Genomic DNA, 15,005 nt, shown 5'->3' with positions numbered 1-15,005 from the left:
TCATCATATTGGTTGAATTTGTGGCCACATAATAAATGTAGCTGACTGTCGGTGTTAAGAATAGCAGGGTCCCCTTGCGGGCGGTCCCACTCTAATAAGATATCAACAGGTGATGTATGCCATGTTTGTCCAGAATCGTGGCCACTCCGCGCGACCAGCCAGCTACCGCGTGACCAACTAGTGACCACACAACCCTACAATCAGATCGCCAGCTTAGAACAGGGAACCAAAACTCTTTGTTCCCTTGACAGTCAGACCGACATGCCCCGTGGTCAGACCGTGAGCCAAAGCAGAAAATCCAAGCTCTCTATTCTCTTGGCAGTCAGACCGGGAAGCCCCATGGTCAGACCGTGACTTGGAATTTCTGCCTTTGCTTATACAACGGTCATACCGGTCACCCCGGGTGGTTAGACCGCCAACCACTCAGAATTATTCAAAGGAATTTTTTGTTCTTCTCAAGGTAAATTCCTCATACAAGATTTCCAGCTTCTCTCAAAGTGATTTCCTCACTCTAGATGAAATACAAGTTTGAGCAATTATATCACTTTTGATATCTCAAGTAAATACACATCAACCCCTCTTAATAGTATGACACTTATCCTATTAATCCGGTAATTTTTCTTCTATAATCACACTTGACTGGTAAAAGAAAATACTCTATATTTTATACTTTTACCTTGAGCTAGCCATTTGCATATCTTTCGCACATGTTTCTTCTAGCTCCTCAACAATTCTTGGACTAACCTTCTCATAACTCAAGTAAACATGTTAGTCCATAACTAAATATTATCATTAATTATCAAAACACAAATTAGTGGCTAGATGCTTCACCCGGCAGGAGACCGACATGATTGAAAATGAAATAGGGTGATCCACCTCCACGGATCAAGCTCCGCTTTAGCGTTAGTCTCTCTACGTCGAGGTTCAACCTACGCGGATCGAGCTCCTTTTCGGTTTGGCAACAGTCTCTCCGCGTTGAGGTTTGGCCTCCGCGGATTGAGCTTTGCTTCGGCACTGGTCTCTCTATGTCATGGTTTGGCCTCCGCATATCGAGCTCCTTTCGGCTTCGTTGACTTCGACTCCGCTTAGCTTCGTCGAAGTTGGAGTCCACCCAAGGGAGTACGAACCTATCGAGATTGATCGAAGTACCCTCGAGGCAGTACGACACTTTCAACTCTGTCGTGCTTCATCGAATATGAGGGAGTACGGCTTCACCGGGCACCGTCGTTGCTACGAGATAGTGTATGGCTCTACGACTTTGGCTTTATTAGTAACTCCAACTCTGCTAGGCTTCATCGAAACTAAAGTACACCTGACTCCCTCACAACACTCCCAACTCAAGTTGTCGGGGGTTTTAGGTAGCATCTTCGACCCCCATTGCCTCCTCAATGGTTCTCAACCCCTTACCAGATGTTGCTCAATTATTGGGGATGGGGGAGTGCACAACCTGTTCTACAACACCAGTTAAAGAGGGAGTAAGGGTAATAATTGGGTTTAACAACCAAAACTGTAGCATTCCTCGAATTTAACCGTTGCTGTTGAACAAGCACCTCTATTGGCTCCAACCTTTTGGCTCATCATGTCTTCAGCACTTCGGACTTTGAGCGGATTTACTATTACAACCCTGCTGGTCCATGAGACTTCATCCACAACTTCGACTATGCCAAGGTTCGTCAACACTAGAGTAGGCCGAAGGGAGTAAGACCCCGGTCTCATCGCTGCAGATCTCCTTCAACCACGCTGAGCTTTGTTGACAAGGGAGTTCGCATGAGTGAGTACGCATGTGAGAGTATGACTCCATTGGCTTCATCGGGCATAGTCGTCGCTCTTTGTCTGCGACTTCGTCGAGTCTCGCTGCCACGACACCCCTTTGACTTCGTTGGATTGAAGGGCTTTGTCAATGGTTTCAGCTCACCGTTGACTTAGCATGCTTCGTTAAGTACTTTTAAAGGCGCCAAGTACACCTGAGGTAGGACGCCTTTAACTTCGATAGACTTCGTCATACCATAATAACCCTAGCCACATTAACCATTTCTGGCCGTCACCCCTCTCAACGGTGTGAGTAGAGTAATCGACTAAGATTTATTGAAATTTCAGCCCCTAAAGTTTAGATATTCCGTGTTTCAAAAGACGCAAGTGTTTACTACCAAGATATTTTAACCTAAAGATTTTGTTGATTTGGTAAGTGTTTACTTCCGTTTGGTAAGATATATAATTGCCGTTTCTGATACCACCAAATCTCTCTCTCTCTCTAAAATAAACTGTGACTGAAGGAAGATTCGCCGAGTTGTCTGCAGTCTCCACCCACAACGCTCACACCGGGGAGAGGGAGAGAGGAAGAGTGAGGAGGGGAGGGACCTGCTACTCTGCTAGTGCTAGAGGAGCCCACGCCCATGGCGTCCCCCCCGCCGCCGCCGCAACTTGTGCAGCTCCTGTCGCAGTTTCCCATCACCCCCAAACCCGACCCCGACGGCCCAATCCCGCCCCAAACCTCAATCGCCGCCACACCGACGCCGCTTATGCTCGCGCTTACCCCGGAGCTCTGCAACGTCCTCCACCAGGAGCTCGCGCCCTCCCCCGACGACGACCCCGCCTTCGCCCACTGCCTCCGCCAATCCCAGCTCCACCTCGATGCCCTCGCCGCCCATCTCCGCCTCCCCGCCGCCGCCGCTCCTCCTCCCCCGCAGCAGCTGCAGCTGCAGCTGCCCGAACCAGGCGGATCCTCCAAATCTTCCAGCGGCAAGAAGCGCGCGCGCCGCGTCGCTGAGATGGTGCGCGCTACCAACCTCGGCCTTGCCGACCACCTCCACTTCCGCTCCCTCGTCCGCCGCGCTCGCCTCACCTTCGAGGCTCTCCGCGGAATCTATCAGCGCCAGGAGCCCTCCGCCGGCGCCCGCAACCGCGCCGACCTCCGCGCCTCCAGCAGGATGCTCTCCGCCGGCCACTGGCTCCACCGCGACGTTCGCATCGTCGGCCACATACCCGGCGTCCTCGTCGGCGATGCCTTCTACTACCGAGCCGAGCTCTGCGTCGTCGGTCTCCACACCGCGCCGCAGGCCGGCATCGGTTACATCCCCGCCAGCCTCGTCAGTGAGGGCCACCCCGTCGCCACCAGCATCGTCTCCTCCGGAGGCTACCTCGACGACGAGGACACCGGCGACGTCCTCGTCTACACCGGCAGCGGCGGCCGCCAGCGCAACCGCCTCGATCACCACGCCGACCAGACACTCGAGCGCGGCAACCTCGCGCTCCACAACAGCTACCTGTACGGCGTCGAGGTGCGCGTCATCCGCGGCCACGCCTGCGACACCAGCCCCAACCGCAAGGTGTACGTCTACGACGGCCTCTACAGGGCCGTCAGCTCCACATTCGGCCCCGGCAAGTCCGGCCGCGACGTCTGCAAGTTCAAGCTCGTGCGTCTCCCGGGCCAGGACGACATCGGCAGCAAGAGTTGGCACACCGCCAAACAGCTCAAGGACACCATGGACGCCAAAATCCGCCCGCCCAGGTACATCTCCCTCGACCTGTCCAAGGGGAAGGAGCCCTTCCGTGTGCCCGTCAGCAATAAGGTGGACGACGACAGGTCTCCCCTGCTGTTTGAGTACACTGTCCACCCTGAGTTTCCAGTGTCCGCGGTGACCGGGCCGGCGAAGCGGCAGAGGGGCTGCCACTGTGCGATGGACTGTCGGTCGATGTGCAGATGCGAGAGGAAGAACAGTGGAGGGCTGTTGTATAATGAGGATGGCACTCTTGTGATGGGACGGCCGGTGGTGTTTGAGTGTGGTGCTCTGTGTGGGTGCCCCATGACCTGTGTGAACCGGCTGACGCAGCGAGGGATGAAGCACCGGCTGGAGGTGTTCCGCTCCACGGAGACAGGGTGGGGTGTCAGGACGCTGGACTTGATACAGCCAGGTGCTTTCGTGTGCGAGTACAGTGGGGATGTGATCGTTATGGACGATCAATCAGGCAATGTGTTGATGGAGGATCGCAGCATCATCGATCCAAAGAGGTTCCCTGAGCGATGGAGGGAGTGGGGAGATGCCTCCGCCGTGGACCCAAACGACGAGAGACCCCAGTTCCCTGAATTCCTAGGGCCAGGTTACCTCCTTGACGTTTCCCAGAAGAGGAACGTGGCCTGCTACATTAGCCATAGCTGCACCCCCAATGTGTTTATCCAGTTTGTAATCCGTGGCAATGAGGACGAATCATGCCCTCATCTCATGGTGTTTGCCATGGAGACCATCCCACCCATGCGGGAGCTGAGCATCGATTATGGAGTGTAGGATCTGTGAGTGGGATCGAAGCTGATGCTGGTGCTGAAGCATCAATATATTGAAGCTGATAGCTCCACAACTTACTAGCCTTTTTGGATGGATAACTTACTGGCCTTTTTGATGGAAAGCTGATACATTGCTTTCACTTCACCGTAGGTTGCACCCTCTAAATTGTTAAAGTCTAAAACCGAGGGTATCTCTAGCTGCTCACATTTGTCTTGGTAGCTTTCAGCTGCCATTAATCCTTTTGTTGTTGTTGTTGTTGCTGCTGCTGCTGCTGCAGTTATAGGGTTTACATGCAAAAGGTATGCTAAATCTTTTACTAGTGTTGTACTGATATGGTTAGCACAAAAGAGACTCTATATTTAACAACTGTGTCTGTATATCTTTATGAACCGTATATTACATGAGTGAACTTGTTCTGCTGGTTCTGCTGAAGTTCTTGGGCTTTATTTATGTTGTTCAAAACCCTCAAACCATATTTATGGAACATTCACATCCAGGGAATTTGCATACCGAGTCTGTGAAATCAGTATGAATAACTTCACAAGGTAGCAAGAAAGTCATCAAGACTATGATCTCTGGAATGAACTAAAAAAAGAAAGAAAAACAATTGATTGCATGTCTTAATTGATTATATGTCTTGTGTATGCCTATTTATGAGCTGTCAGCATGAATTTCACCGTGAATTGCTATAGATTGGTCCTGTCATTTATTTCCACACACAAATGTCATCACAGTATTATAGTCAGCACTATATGATTCCTAGGCTTGAGATGGTTTAAGAATAGTCCAGTTCGCCGGGGCACACTGAATCATGAAGCCTGTAACTGGATTTCGTGAAAGTTGGATAATCCTGACAATAGTTGATGCGTTTTTTTTTTTAAAAACCTGCTGTTTGAACGATGTTGAAGAAAAGATACATATCATCTATTGTAGGTGTAGTTCTTGGGGACATTTGTAAGTTTCATAACCCTCCAGACAAGCACATCCTTCGGAATCACATCAGGAATTGTGGACAGTTGTTAACCATATGTTTGTGACTTGCCTGGATAACCCAATCGATAGCCATGAGGAAGTGATACTCATCCAGAAATGCTAACACAGATGTGATGCGAGTACTCCATGCCATGCTAGATTGCACAGTAAGAATCTTGCCGTTTCTCTTGTGATTATTGTGGATTTTGTAGCCAACCATCAGGCTATCTCATCTTTGATTGGTCTCATGAGGAGGAAACATGAAGCAGTAAAACTAGGAGCTTGGCTGGCAATTTACATTCTTTGCAGTTTACAGTTTCGTTCTGTTTTTCCTGGATTAACTGCATGGTCAAACTGACGTTCTGGCATTTTTTTTTTGGTTATGCCCTTAGAAATGTGATGCTAGAAGATTTTGCCAGTCCTGCTACAGTGGGTTTTTCATAAATTAGTTGTGCAACCTTGCATAACCTGTTCATATAAACCTTTTTTGTGTGTGTGTGTGTTTGTTGTTGAACCAAGATGATGTTAATGCTAGCAGTCGAGTCTAGCATGGTCCTGCTTGAATTCGAAATTTTGTGTTGTGCTGAAGGTAGTTGAAATCTCTACTCCGTGCTCCAGACCATAAATGTTGGGTTGAGAAAATGCTATTAGCTGTCCCTCTTTAGACTTGATCTAACAGGAAGGATAATGTTTAGTCGAGTAGGTTATGTGGACACATGACATTATCATATAATATAATCGTATTCGTATCAGGCTTGCTTGTTTGGTTTCCTTCTGTTTTCATTTTCACCTTACAAGTGATGACCTCTTTATTTCTTAATTAGCAGTTTTTATAATTTCTTGTGAGTCGATTTTTGTTAATACAAACTGTAACATCACTTGCCTCATAGGTCTTGCAATTTGTTGAGCACAATCTATTTTTTCAAAAAAATTGTTAGATCAAGTCTAAAGAGGAAAAAAAAGATGTCTTTCTTAACATATTTTCCTCCTAAATCATGCACCCATTTTGAAACCACTTGAACCGTTCCTAGCTCCGTCTGTTGTATTGATGGATAGTTGTTGATCAATATTACAAACGGATTTGCTTTTCGTTTTCCTTCTTTTTTCTTTTTTTCTTTGTTTTCCCTTTTCTTCTCCTTTTCGACACGTATAAGACACAAATAAAATGTAAAGTGTAATATTTTTCCTTTTCTGTTGCCTACTGGTACACGGTGGGGACGGTAGTTGGATTCAACATTTTTGAGTAAGTGTTGAGTCAATATATTTTTAATTCAACATTTTTGACAAAGTGCTTATTCAATATTTTTTTGTGATTTAACATTTAAGGTAACCGTAGATTCAACAATTTTTACTAGAAATGCTGCCTAAATATTTTTTTATCTATTCAATATCTTTTATATATTAAGTGTTGACTCAATATTTTGGAATTTTCTCGAATTAATTTTTTTGCAATTTATGTTTCTGAAAAAAAAACCTTGAATTCCTAGAAGCACGTCCTAAGATGTAATACCACCAAATTTCAGCTATAAGTTCCTCAGCACCCTAGTATTTTAGGAAATTTTCATAGAATATTTGGGCATCATTTGGATGATAAACAAGCCGCTCTCAGCACTCTTTAACTAGTGGTTGAGCGCCACCCTCTCCTCTTTTTCATCTCCTCCTCCTCCTCATCGTCGCTTCGCAGCCGCAGACTGACCACTTGTTGCCTCTTGCTGCTGTTCCATGGCCGCCGCCGCCGCCGCCGCTGGTTGCTGCCTCTTGTTGTACGCCTCGGTCCCATGCTCGAAACCCAAACCCCAGCGCTTCTCCTTCATGACCCCACGCGCCTCCTCCTCGGCCTCTCCCTCTCCAGGTACCACTGACGGCAATTCACAGCTAGCAGATTGTTTACTCCTCGGTGCAAGTAACATAGTAGTATGAACTGATCAGTTTACTGTCAAACTAACTAAATTAGGGGAAGGGGATGGGGATGACGACGACGACGGCAAGAGAAAAGTCAAGGCCAAGGCTCTGCGGGAGGATTGGCGGCAGAAATCCAAGCCCATCCCTCCGGGCGCCGTCTACCCTGCCAAGGACCACTGCAGGTATCATCTCTACCCTACCCAGTAGTAGTCCAGTACCCAGCTTAGGCTTAGCTTTGTAGCTAGAGGCTGGGTGGGATATGTGACCCTTGTTTGTGTTTCTCTCTCTGTTTTGGTGCCATATTGATATTGAAGCCGTTGTGGCCTCTGCGACACATACTACGTCGCACATGTCAAGAGCGCCTGCGCCTTCCTGGGAGACGGCATGTCCCGTGTTGAGGTCACATCCTTCCTTCCCTTCTCACCTACCTCTGCGCTCCCTTTCTTCGCAATGGTAAAACTAATTATTAATTCACCAACACCTTTCCTGATTTAGGACTTGGAACCAGTGGTCCATGGGAGAGGCAGGAAGCAAGACATGGATGAAATGTACTTTGGAGTGTATGATCAACTCTTGTATGCCAGGAAGATAGAATCTGTTCAAGGTATCTACCTACCTTTTTGTAACTCTTATCCTTCACCACAGTTACCTGTTGTCAACTTAACTTACCCATGTATTATAAGGACACATTTGTAACCTGCCATCTTACGTTCTCAACCCTGTAATATGTGCCTTACATTAGGAGCACAATGGACGGGAATAGTGACAACAATCGCAGTTGAGATGCTGAAAGCAAATATGGTCGACGCTGTGGTTTGTGTACAAAGGCACCCAAACAAGAATCAAATACTCCCAACATTGTTTTTCACTGCAATGCAGAAGAATTAACTCATGGGTTTAAATAACATTGTTTATTACCACTGCAGCGATCCTGACGACAGGCTTGCTCCAAGGCCTGTTTTGGCCAGGTATCATGGGGACGGTGATAGTGTGTCATTTTTCGTAATCTCTTGCAGTGCAGTAGTTATCTGCTTGTTACCAGTCTATCGATGAATTGTACATGCTACTTGTCCTTCCTGTCTCTTGCACGCTACAATGGAAGTAAGATATCATCTCTGTAGCCATGCTCTTGTAGGACACCAGAGGAAGTGATTGCAGCCAAAGGTGTGAAGCCAACGTTATCACCTAATCTCAATACGCTTGCCTTAGTTGAGGTAACACAGTCTCTTTTCACACTATGCATCCCTCTTTGCTCCTTGACGCTAGCTGTCTTGTCATGTTTCCCTTCCCTTCTCAGCCTACAGAAGCAATAATGGGGTCATGATGGCAGATCTCTGAGAGAACATTGGCTCTTCAACATCATTTTAGAGTTTCTTGGTCCAGAGATTAGTTCTCATTTCTCAGTTCTAGGGAATCAAAATCAGTTAAATAATAATTGATTTGTTCGCATGGGGCCAAATTTTTTTGTTAGCTTGTTCTATGTGGAATGTCCCATTTTACTCCATATTCCAATTAATCCCCAAACCCAGTGATTCCAAAAGCAAACCAAACTCCACCTTAGGTTCTATTTGCAGAGACATTTTACTATGATGGTGCGACAATTGCTTCATACATGCTCATTCTGACAAATTATATCAAATCCAAAGAGTTTCATGGTTTCGTTTGACAGGCAGCTGGTGTAAAGCGTCTTCTTTTCTGTGGGGTGGGTTGTCAAGTGCAAGGTGTTTACCTTTACCTGACAATTCTTCTGTTTCTATTGGTGATGGTTTATCATATCTCACAGTTGTTAAACGCGAGGTTATTGAATTACAGCTTTAAGGTCTGTAGAAAAATACCTTGGTTTGGAAAAGCTATATGTGCTCGGCACAAACTGTGGTAACTTCCAATAGCCTCTCAACCTTTGAATCTTTACATTTTCTGTTATTGCGTTGCACTGAAGATGTATTGTAGCCCTGGCTTATAGTAAATACTCTCAGTTGACAATGGTACGCGTGAAGGACTTGATAAGTTCTTGAAGGCCGCAAGCACTGAACCAGAAACTGTTCTACATTACGAATTTATACAAGACTACAAGGTAGAACTTTGAAATAATTGGCTGCTTACACATTTATCCCCATTTTGGCAGTTTCGTATGTAGAAAACCAATAGCTACCATTTACTTTTCCAAATCAACAGCTCAGTAAGCAGTTTTAGGGTCAATATAAGAACACATGAATTTGTAGTGTTACAATGCTTTTGTTTTGCATGTTTAGATGCGTGATAGCATTGTATAACTGAGAGTGTTTGCAGGTTCACTTGAAGCATTTAGATGGGCATGTTGAAGAGGTAAATGTTTGTTTGCCTATTATTCTAGAGCTTTGGGTCTTCCAAAATCGAATAGTTTCTTAATTTATGGCCTAATTTAAGGCAGGTTCCCTATTTTTGCCTGCCAGCAAACGATCTGGTTGATGTTATTGCACCATCATGCTACAGGTATTTTCCGTCCACTGTATAGATGTGTTGCTAGATTTTCTCCACATTTTTTAATGACCATTCACAACCGAGCTAATGTTTTACTTGTACCACCTGCAGCTGCTTTGACTACACAAATGCCTTGGCGGTAAGATTTCCATAGTTCTAAATTTGAATAGGTTCTCTTGTTGCAGTTGTTTTGCATAGGTTCTCTTTTTTGAAAAGGAATCATGTGATTTCTGGCTGCGCTAGAATAGGAGCCATTGTTCCTTGTGCTTATCTACAGAGATTGAAATTATTTGATCATGTCTTGTTTAGAAAGTATAGATAGAACATACTAATTTGGGCCATGCTTTGCATTATCAGTACTGGATTAGGCATTAGCGTAGCTGGACTTGATTTATTTTCATATGTTTACCTTGTTTTGATATTTTTGAACTATAGGTCTGAAAGTGGTTACTCTCCTTTGTTCTTGATTCGTCGTCACAAGTTTTCTCATGCGTTTTAAACCTTTAATTACATTAATACCTCTTCAGGTTGAGAACAGTAGTTTTGTTAGAGATTGGGTTATTATCCTTTTACCAGTTGTTTTTCTTCTTTTTTTGAGTTTTTTTACCATTATTTTCCTCTTATGTTGGGTGTTGCTGTGTATCCTAACGGTCTGCTGTTTTGGAGTGGAGAAGCAGCCCACAGCTGAATATGTGTTTGTTGAAAAATGCAGGATTTAGTGGTGGGGTATATGGGTGTACCAAAATATCCTGGGGTTTCCATGACACAGCATCCTCAGTATATAACGGTCAGGTAAAGTGAATTTATTGGTGCAATTGTAAGAGGTTCTCGGTGAGCATCTGAATTGCTGTGCAGTGAATTAATTTGATTGCTAACCCTGAGGGCATACCTGCCTGTAGGAATGATCGCGGAAGGGAGATGCTGAGCCTGATAGAGGGCCTTGTGGAGAGCACGCCTACAGTTAGCAGTGTAGGGGTCTGCAGCCATGAAATCTGTGGAACTTGTACATACATTGGTGTAACGAGCTCTGCGTTTTGTGTTTCAGGGCGCCAGGCAACCATTTGTTATGGAGACGGTGAAAGCTGACGATGCAGCAAAAATGGGTATGCAACATGGTACCTCAACTAAATAAATTGGGCCTGAAATAGCAGCAGTAAGCAAATCTGTTTGGCTTACATGGAAATGAATTTGCAGGGAAAGGTCCTTCGAATCCAGCTCCCAGACTTGTGGGCAACATTCTTGCCTTCCTGCTGAACCTGGTTCGTCCTCTAGTAGCTTTAATTTGCAGGGATTGGAATATTGCAAATTGAAATGAATCTTAATCTGTCGATTGATTGATACTAGCATGCAGTAGTAATAAGGTGGTGATGGATAATGGTTTGGTAACATGACATCCACTGAATGAATTAATTGTTGGGCTGATCAGGTTGGACCCAAAGGGCTGGAGTTTGCGCGCTACTCTCTGGATTATCACACGATAAGAAACTACCTCCATGTCAGGCGGGCATGGGGAAAACAGAGGTCAGTCCAGTCTAGTCTGGTGTATGTATGTTCTGTATTATACTCTAATGGATTATTGGACTACTCCAATATGGAGTGGTTGCAGAGCGGAGCAGCACATGCCGGGGTATGCCAAGAAGATTGTGGCGGCGTACGACGGGGACGGACGGATCGAGTCGATGCTCCAGTGAGTCGATGCTCATGTATACTATAGGATGTACCGCAGATTTCTGTACGTTGCAAGAGCAGATCATTCCAGCTTAATTAGCTAGTCCTCCAGCAGTGCAGGCGTATATACAGTAGTATATTGTACGTAAGTTGTAACAGTCGGTCATTCTGTTAAGGGGTGTTTGGAAACGTGAGTACAATCTACATCTTGTCAGAAAAATTCACAAGTAGCGTACTCGACCCGAGAATTATATGAATATGGTTAAGACACAGAGTATATATATTCTAATACTAACCGCGCCTGTTAAACCTTTGCGCCGGGCCCATCAATCGTCCCTGTTTTTTGAGGGGCAAGCCAAGAGAGCTCCATCACCATGTGTGCCCGCGGTACCCATCGCCCATGTGGCCTCCCCCGCTCGAACAGAGATGGCTGCCAGTGAGAGAGTCTGACGCCGAGGAACCTCGCCGCTGCTGCTCCAAGCCATCAGAGCCATGATAACATCTCCTTTACCAGACATCGCGTCAGCATCCCCTTCGGCGCCAGGTACATCGTGTTTTACCACACTAGTTGAAACTCTAGCCCGAAACTGATTCTTGGAAATCTGTTTCCTCTTGTGTTACCCTTGTTTCTAGAAACCAAGATTCAATGGACTTGAATGATTAGTTCAGAACTTAGCTGCAATTTTTTCTCATCCTTAATGTTCCTTTGCAGCAGTTTGAATGGTTAGTTGATCCTAGTACAACGCAATGGACCTGATGAAGTCAGATTGGGCTTCAATTGGAAAATCACCTCCGTAGGTAATCGATTCTTGGGAATTGGCCGAGCACAAGTTACTCGTGGAATATTGTGGCTCCTTATCCTACATTGAGAGCCTGTCAAGTAGTGTAATTTTGCAGCAAGGAAATACACCGTATGGTTTTGTGTTTTGTGCTTATGAAGATCTTCTTCCGCTTTTTTTAGCTCTAATCTCGACAACACAAGTATGTGCAAGGGTTTGATAGTAAAAAATGGTACGGTCAGACTTTTTGTACAAGTTAGATAGTCCGATGCTTAAGGTCGTATTATCACCGGACTATTTGGTGAGTAGAATGAGATTTTTTTTTTTAAAAAAAAAACATGCTCTCTGTACAAATTGTCTATACAAATTGATTCAGCGAGAGTTTCGATACAAACTCCGGACTATCCGGTACTTGTAAGTTGATATTTGACCAAGCAATATGTCATCTACAAAAAATAGTCCGGCGAGGGTTACAGTGCAAACGGCAAATTACTCGGTGCTTCTAGCTTGAATCGCGTAAAGAGAATTACTCTCTAAAAAAAATAGTCTGGTGTGTTATCCAAGGTAGCACCGGATCATCCGGTGAGTTCAATGATAAAACTTGTAGAGAAAATTGCTTTCTACGAGAATTAGTCCGGTAAGGCTTCTGGTGTCAACGTCGGATCATCCAGTGCATGCGTTTTAAATTTTTGCAGCAGGATTTGCTCTCTTCAAATATTAGTTCGACGATAGCATCCGGTGAGTGTATTTTAAACGCCGGACTATCCGGTGTATATTAGGAAAGAGTTCGGGGTCCAGCTGAGTTGAACTCACCAGATAGTTCAGTGATCAAAAGTTTATTCTCACCAGATCATCCGATGTTCAGTCCGAGTCCGACTCGAGTTGGATTCGTATATCTGTTCGAATTCTTTTCATATTTTTAGCCAAATAAAGCGTGTTTAGGATTGGAATAGAGTACTACTTTGATTTCTTAGATCAAGACCACGTCCCCCTTACAAATAGTTGAGGGTGGAGGCCGATTGTAATAACAACTTAGTTAATCGTAAATATTACATCTACTTTTCATTTTTCTTTACTTTCCTGCACATTAGGGTAGTTTTAGAGTAATTCTTCGCTGCTACTCTAAGTCTCCGTAATTCGGTGATAGTTCTTTGTCGATTTGCTTGTAAATCGTTCGGACAGTGATCCTCAATGTTGTTTGTCGAAATTTTTTGCTTGTTTGCTTGTAAACAAGTCGCATGTCGCTGCGAAAAACGATAGTTATCCAAGACGGATTCGTGTTGCACGGGATTGCCAAATTTCATGCCAACACAAGGGCTTATGTGAGCTCCTCTTTAATTGTTTTTTGTGGTTTCTTTTCTTTTATGATGCTTCTTCTAGTGTTTATCTACAAGGTGCAACTATATTTGTTTTTGTCAGTTCGTTATCACAAGTAATTGCTTTTGTCAACGTTTATGATGTGGAATGACTTCAATCATGGACTGTGTATAATTTTGCTCCCTGTGTTTGATGCTATCCGCTCACAGCTAGCTATGATTTTCTCCATCCTAGCACAATCCATGCCTAATCTATAGGGATAATGGATGAACTAAATCAGAATAGATGTGAGTACATGCATGCCTCCAAAACGCGGCAATTTGTGAGCACTACTAATAAACGGCCAGAGATGGTTACTCGGTGAAATAAGTTATCTGTTGTAATAACGATAGCTTATTTTAGTAACCAATATATAGCCCTGCAAAACAAGTTGTTGCGGCTGGACCATTGATAGGTTAAGTTGGGAAGAAATTAAAGGCCATCTAATTAAGAAGTAAAACAGTGAGACACAGAGGAAAAGGATTAGGTGTGTTTTCCGAATTCTAATCTCGAAATACATTCTCTTAAATTTATATTGCGCTCTTCCATGTAACTGCATTTGTTTATGGCTCACATTTTCTTATTAGATACCTTTAGCTTATCTTATTATCTACTTCGATTTCCAACGGGAGTAGTGCACTGAAGACCTATGTGCATAATATATATATAAATCTACATTCGCAGTGACAATAGTAAACCTAAATGAATGATAAAAACACAATCTGTCTTTAAATATTTATATTTTTTTTACCATTTATTTAGATCTATCTATTGCCACAATCATCTTCACACAAGTTTCACGCGCATAGTCGAGACATCTATCTAAATTTACATTCACAGTGGAGATGGGGGAGCGGAGATGAGGTGACCGTGAGAGAGGAGATGAAGAGACAGGAAAGGCGAGTGGCTGCATGGGTTGCTCGGGAGACGGCAAGGTGGCTTGAAGTTTGGCGCGGAGGACGAGTCGAAGCTCTGTTGCGGAGAGCAAAATGATATGTCTACGGCTCGAAGCTCGGTGGACGATGAGGTTGCTACGGTTGGGCGGACGGTGAGGATGCGTTGAAGCTGGGCATAAGGAACAGAGGCAGCCATAGTAGAGACAGTGACCACCTCTCCATTGCGACCTACCGCGAAAGATTCGCGGCCTGTCGCCACAGGCCCATCGTCCACCACGACCTCCACCACAAACAAGAAGCCCCCATCGTCGCCGACAACTCACATGCGACCTCACCGCTGCCGCCACCATGCACCAACGAGCCCAGTCAGAGCGAAAAAGTGGCCAACGAGCCCAGTCAGAGCGAAAAAGCGGTCACCATGTCTGCCAGGCGCAATCACCGTGCGGATCCGAGAGCCACCGGGCATCGCCACTAGTCGCCAACCGCTGACACGTAGCTGACTGCCAGCACCAAGACTCGCCTCTGGATGCCCCCAGCACAACGAGCTGATCGTCGGGAGCCACTGCGCACCGTTGATGCATAGAACTTGTAGGCAGACGCCGCTGGCAAGAGGACCTATCCCCGGGAGCCATCCACACATAGAATGCGGATCCAAGGCCGTCAAAAATGGCTGGGCATGTAGAATGCTGAAC

The 15,005-nt window shown here is 45.2% G+C and overlaps 2 protein-coding genes across 2 annotated transcripts; both read left to right on the top strand.

Moving 5' to 3' along the window:
• Positions 1–2,264: 2,264 nt before the first annotated feature.
• LOC133896371 (histone-lysine N-methyltransferase family member SUVH9-like) lies at positions 2,265–4,705 on the top strand. The gene has a single exon (XM_062336965.1). It carries the CDS (start codon positions 2,394–2,396, stop codon positions 4,281–4,283), a length of 1,890 nt encoding a protein of 629 aa, XP_062192949.1. The 5' UTR covers positions 2,265–2,393; the 3' UTR covers positions 4,284–4,705.
• Positions 4,706–6,866: 2,161 nt separating this feature from the next.
• Positions 6,867–11,595, top strand: LOC133896374 (7-hydroxymethyl chlorophyll a reductase, chloroplastic). Its single transcript, XM_062336967.1, has 19 exons — positions 6,867–7,104; positions 7,207–7,336; positions 7,469–7,553; positions 7,650–7,758; positions 7,897–7,981; positions 8,081–8,122; positions 8,290–8,368; positions 8,824–8,875; positions 8,967–9,029; positions 9,131–9,228; positions 9,444–9,479; positions 9,565–9,626; positions 9,726–9,753; positions 10,327–10,406; positions 10,514–10,583; positions 10,660–10,717; positions 10,809–10,873; positions 11,041–11,135; positions 11,221–11,595. The coding sequence occupies exons 1-19, from the start codon at positions 6,975–6,977 to the stop codon at positions 11,303–11,305; spliced, it is 1,452 nt and encodes a 483-aa protein (XP_062192951.1). The 5' UTR covers positions 6,867–6,974; the 3' UTR covers positions 11,306–11,595.
• The last annotated feature ends 3,410 nt before the right edge of the window (positions 11,596–15,005 follow it).

This window comes from Phragmites australis, chromosome 16 (assembly GCF_958298935.1).
Source record: "Phragmites australis chromosome 16, lpPhrAust1.1, whole genome shotgun sequence".
In the NCBI taxonomy this organism is placed as follows: Eukaryota; Viridiplantae; Streptophyta; class Magnoliopsida; order Poales; family Poaceae; genus Phragmites; species Phragmites australis.
This window is presented reverse-complemented; position numbering and strand designations above follow the sequence as displayed.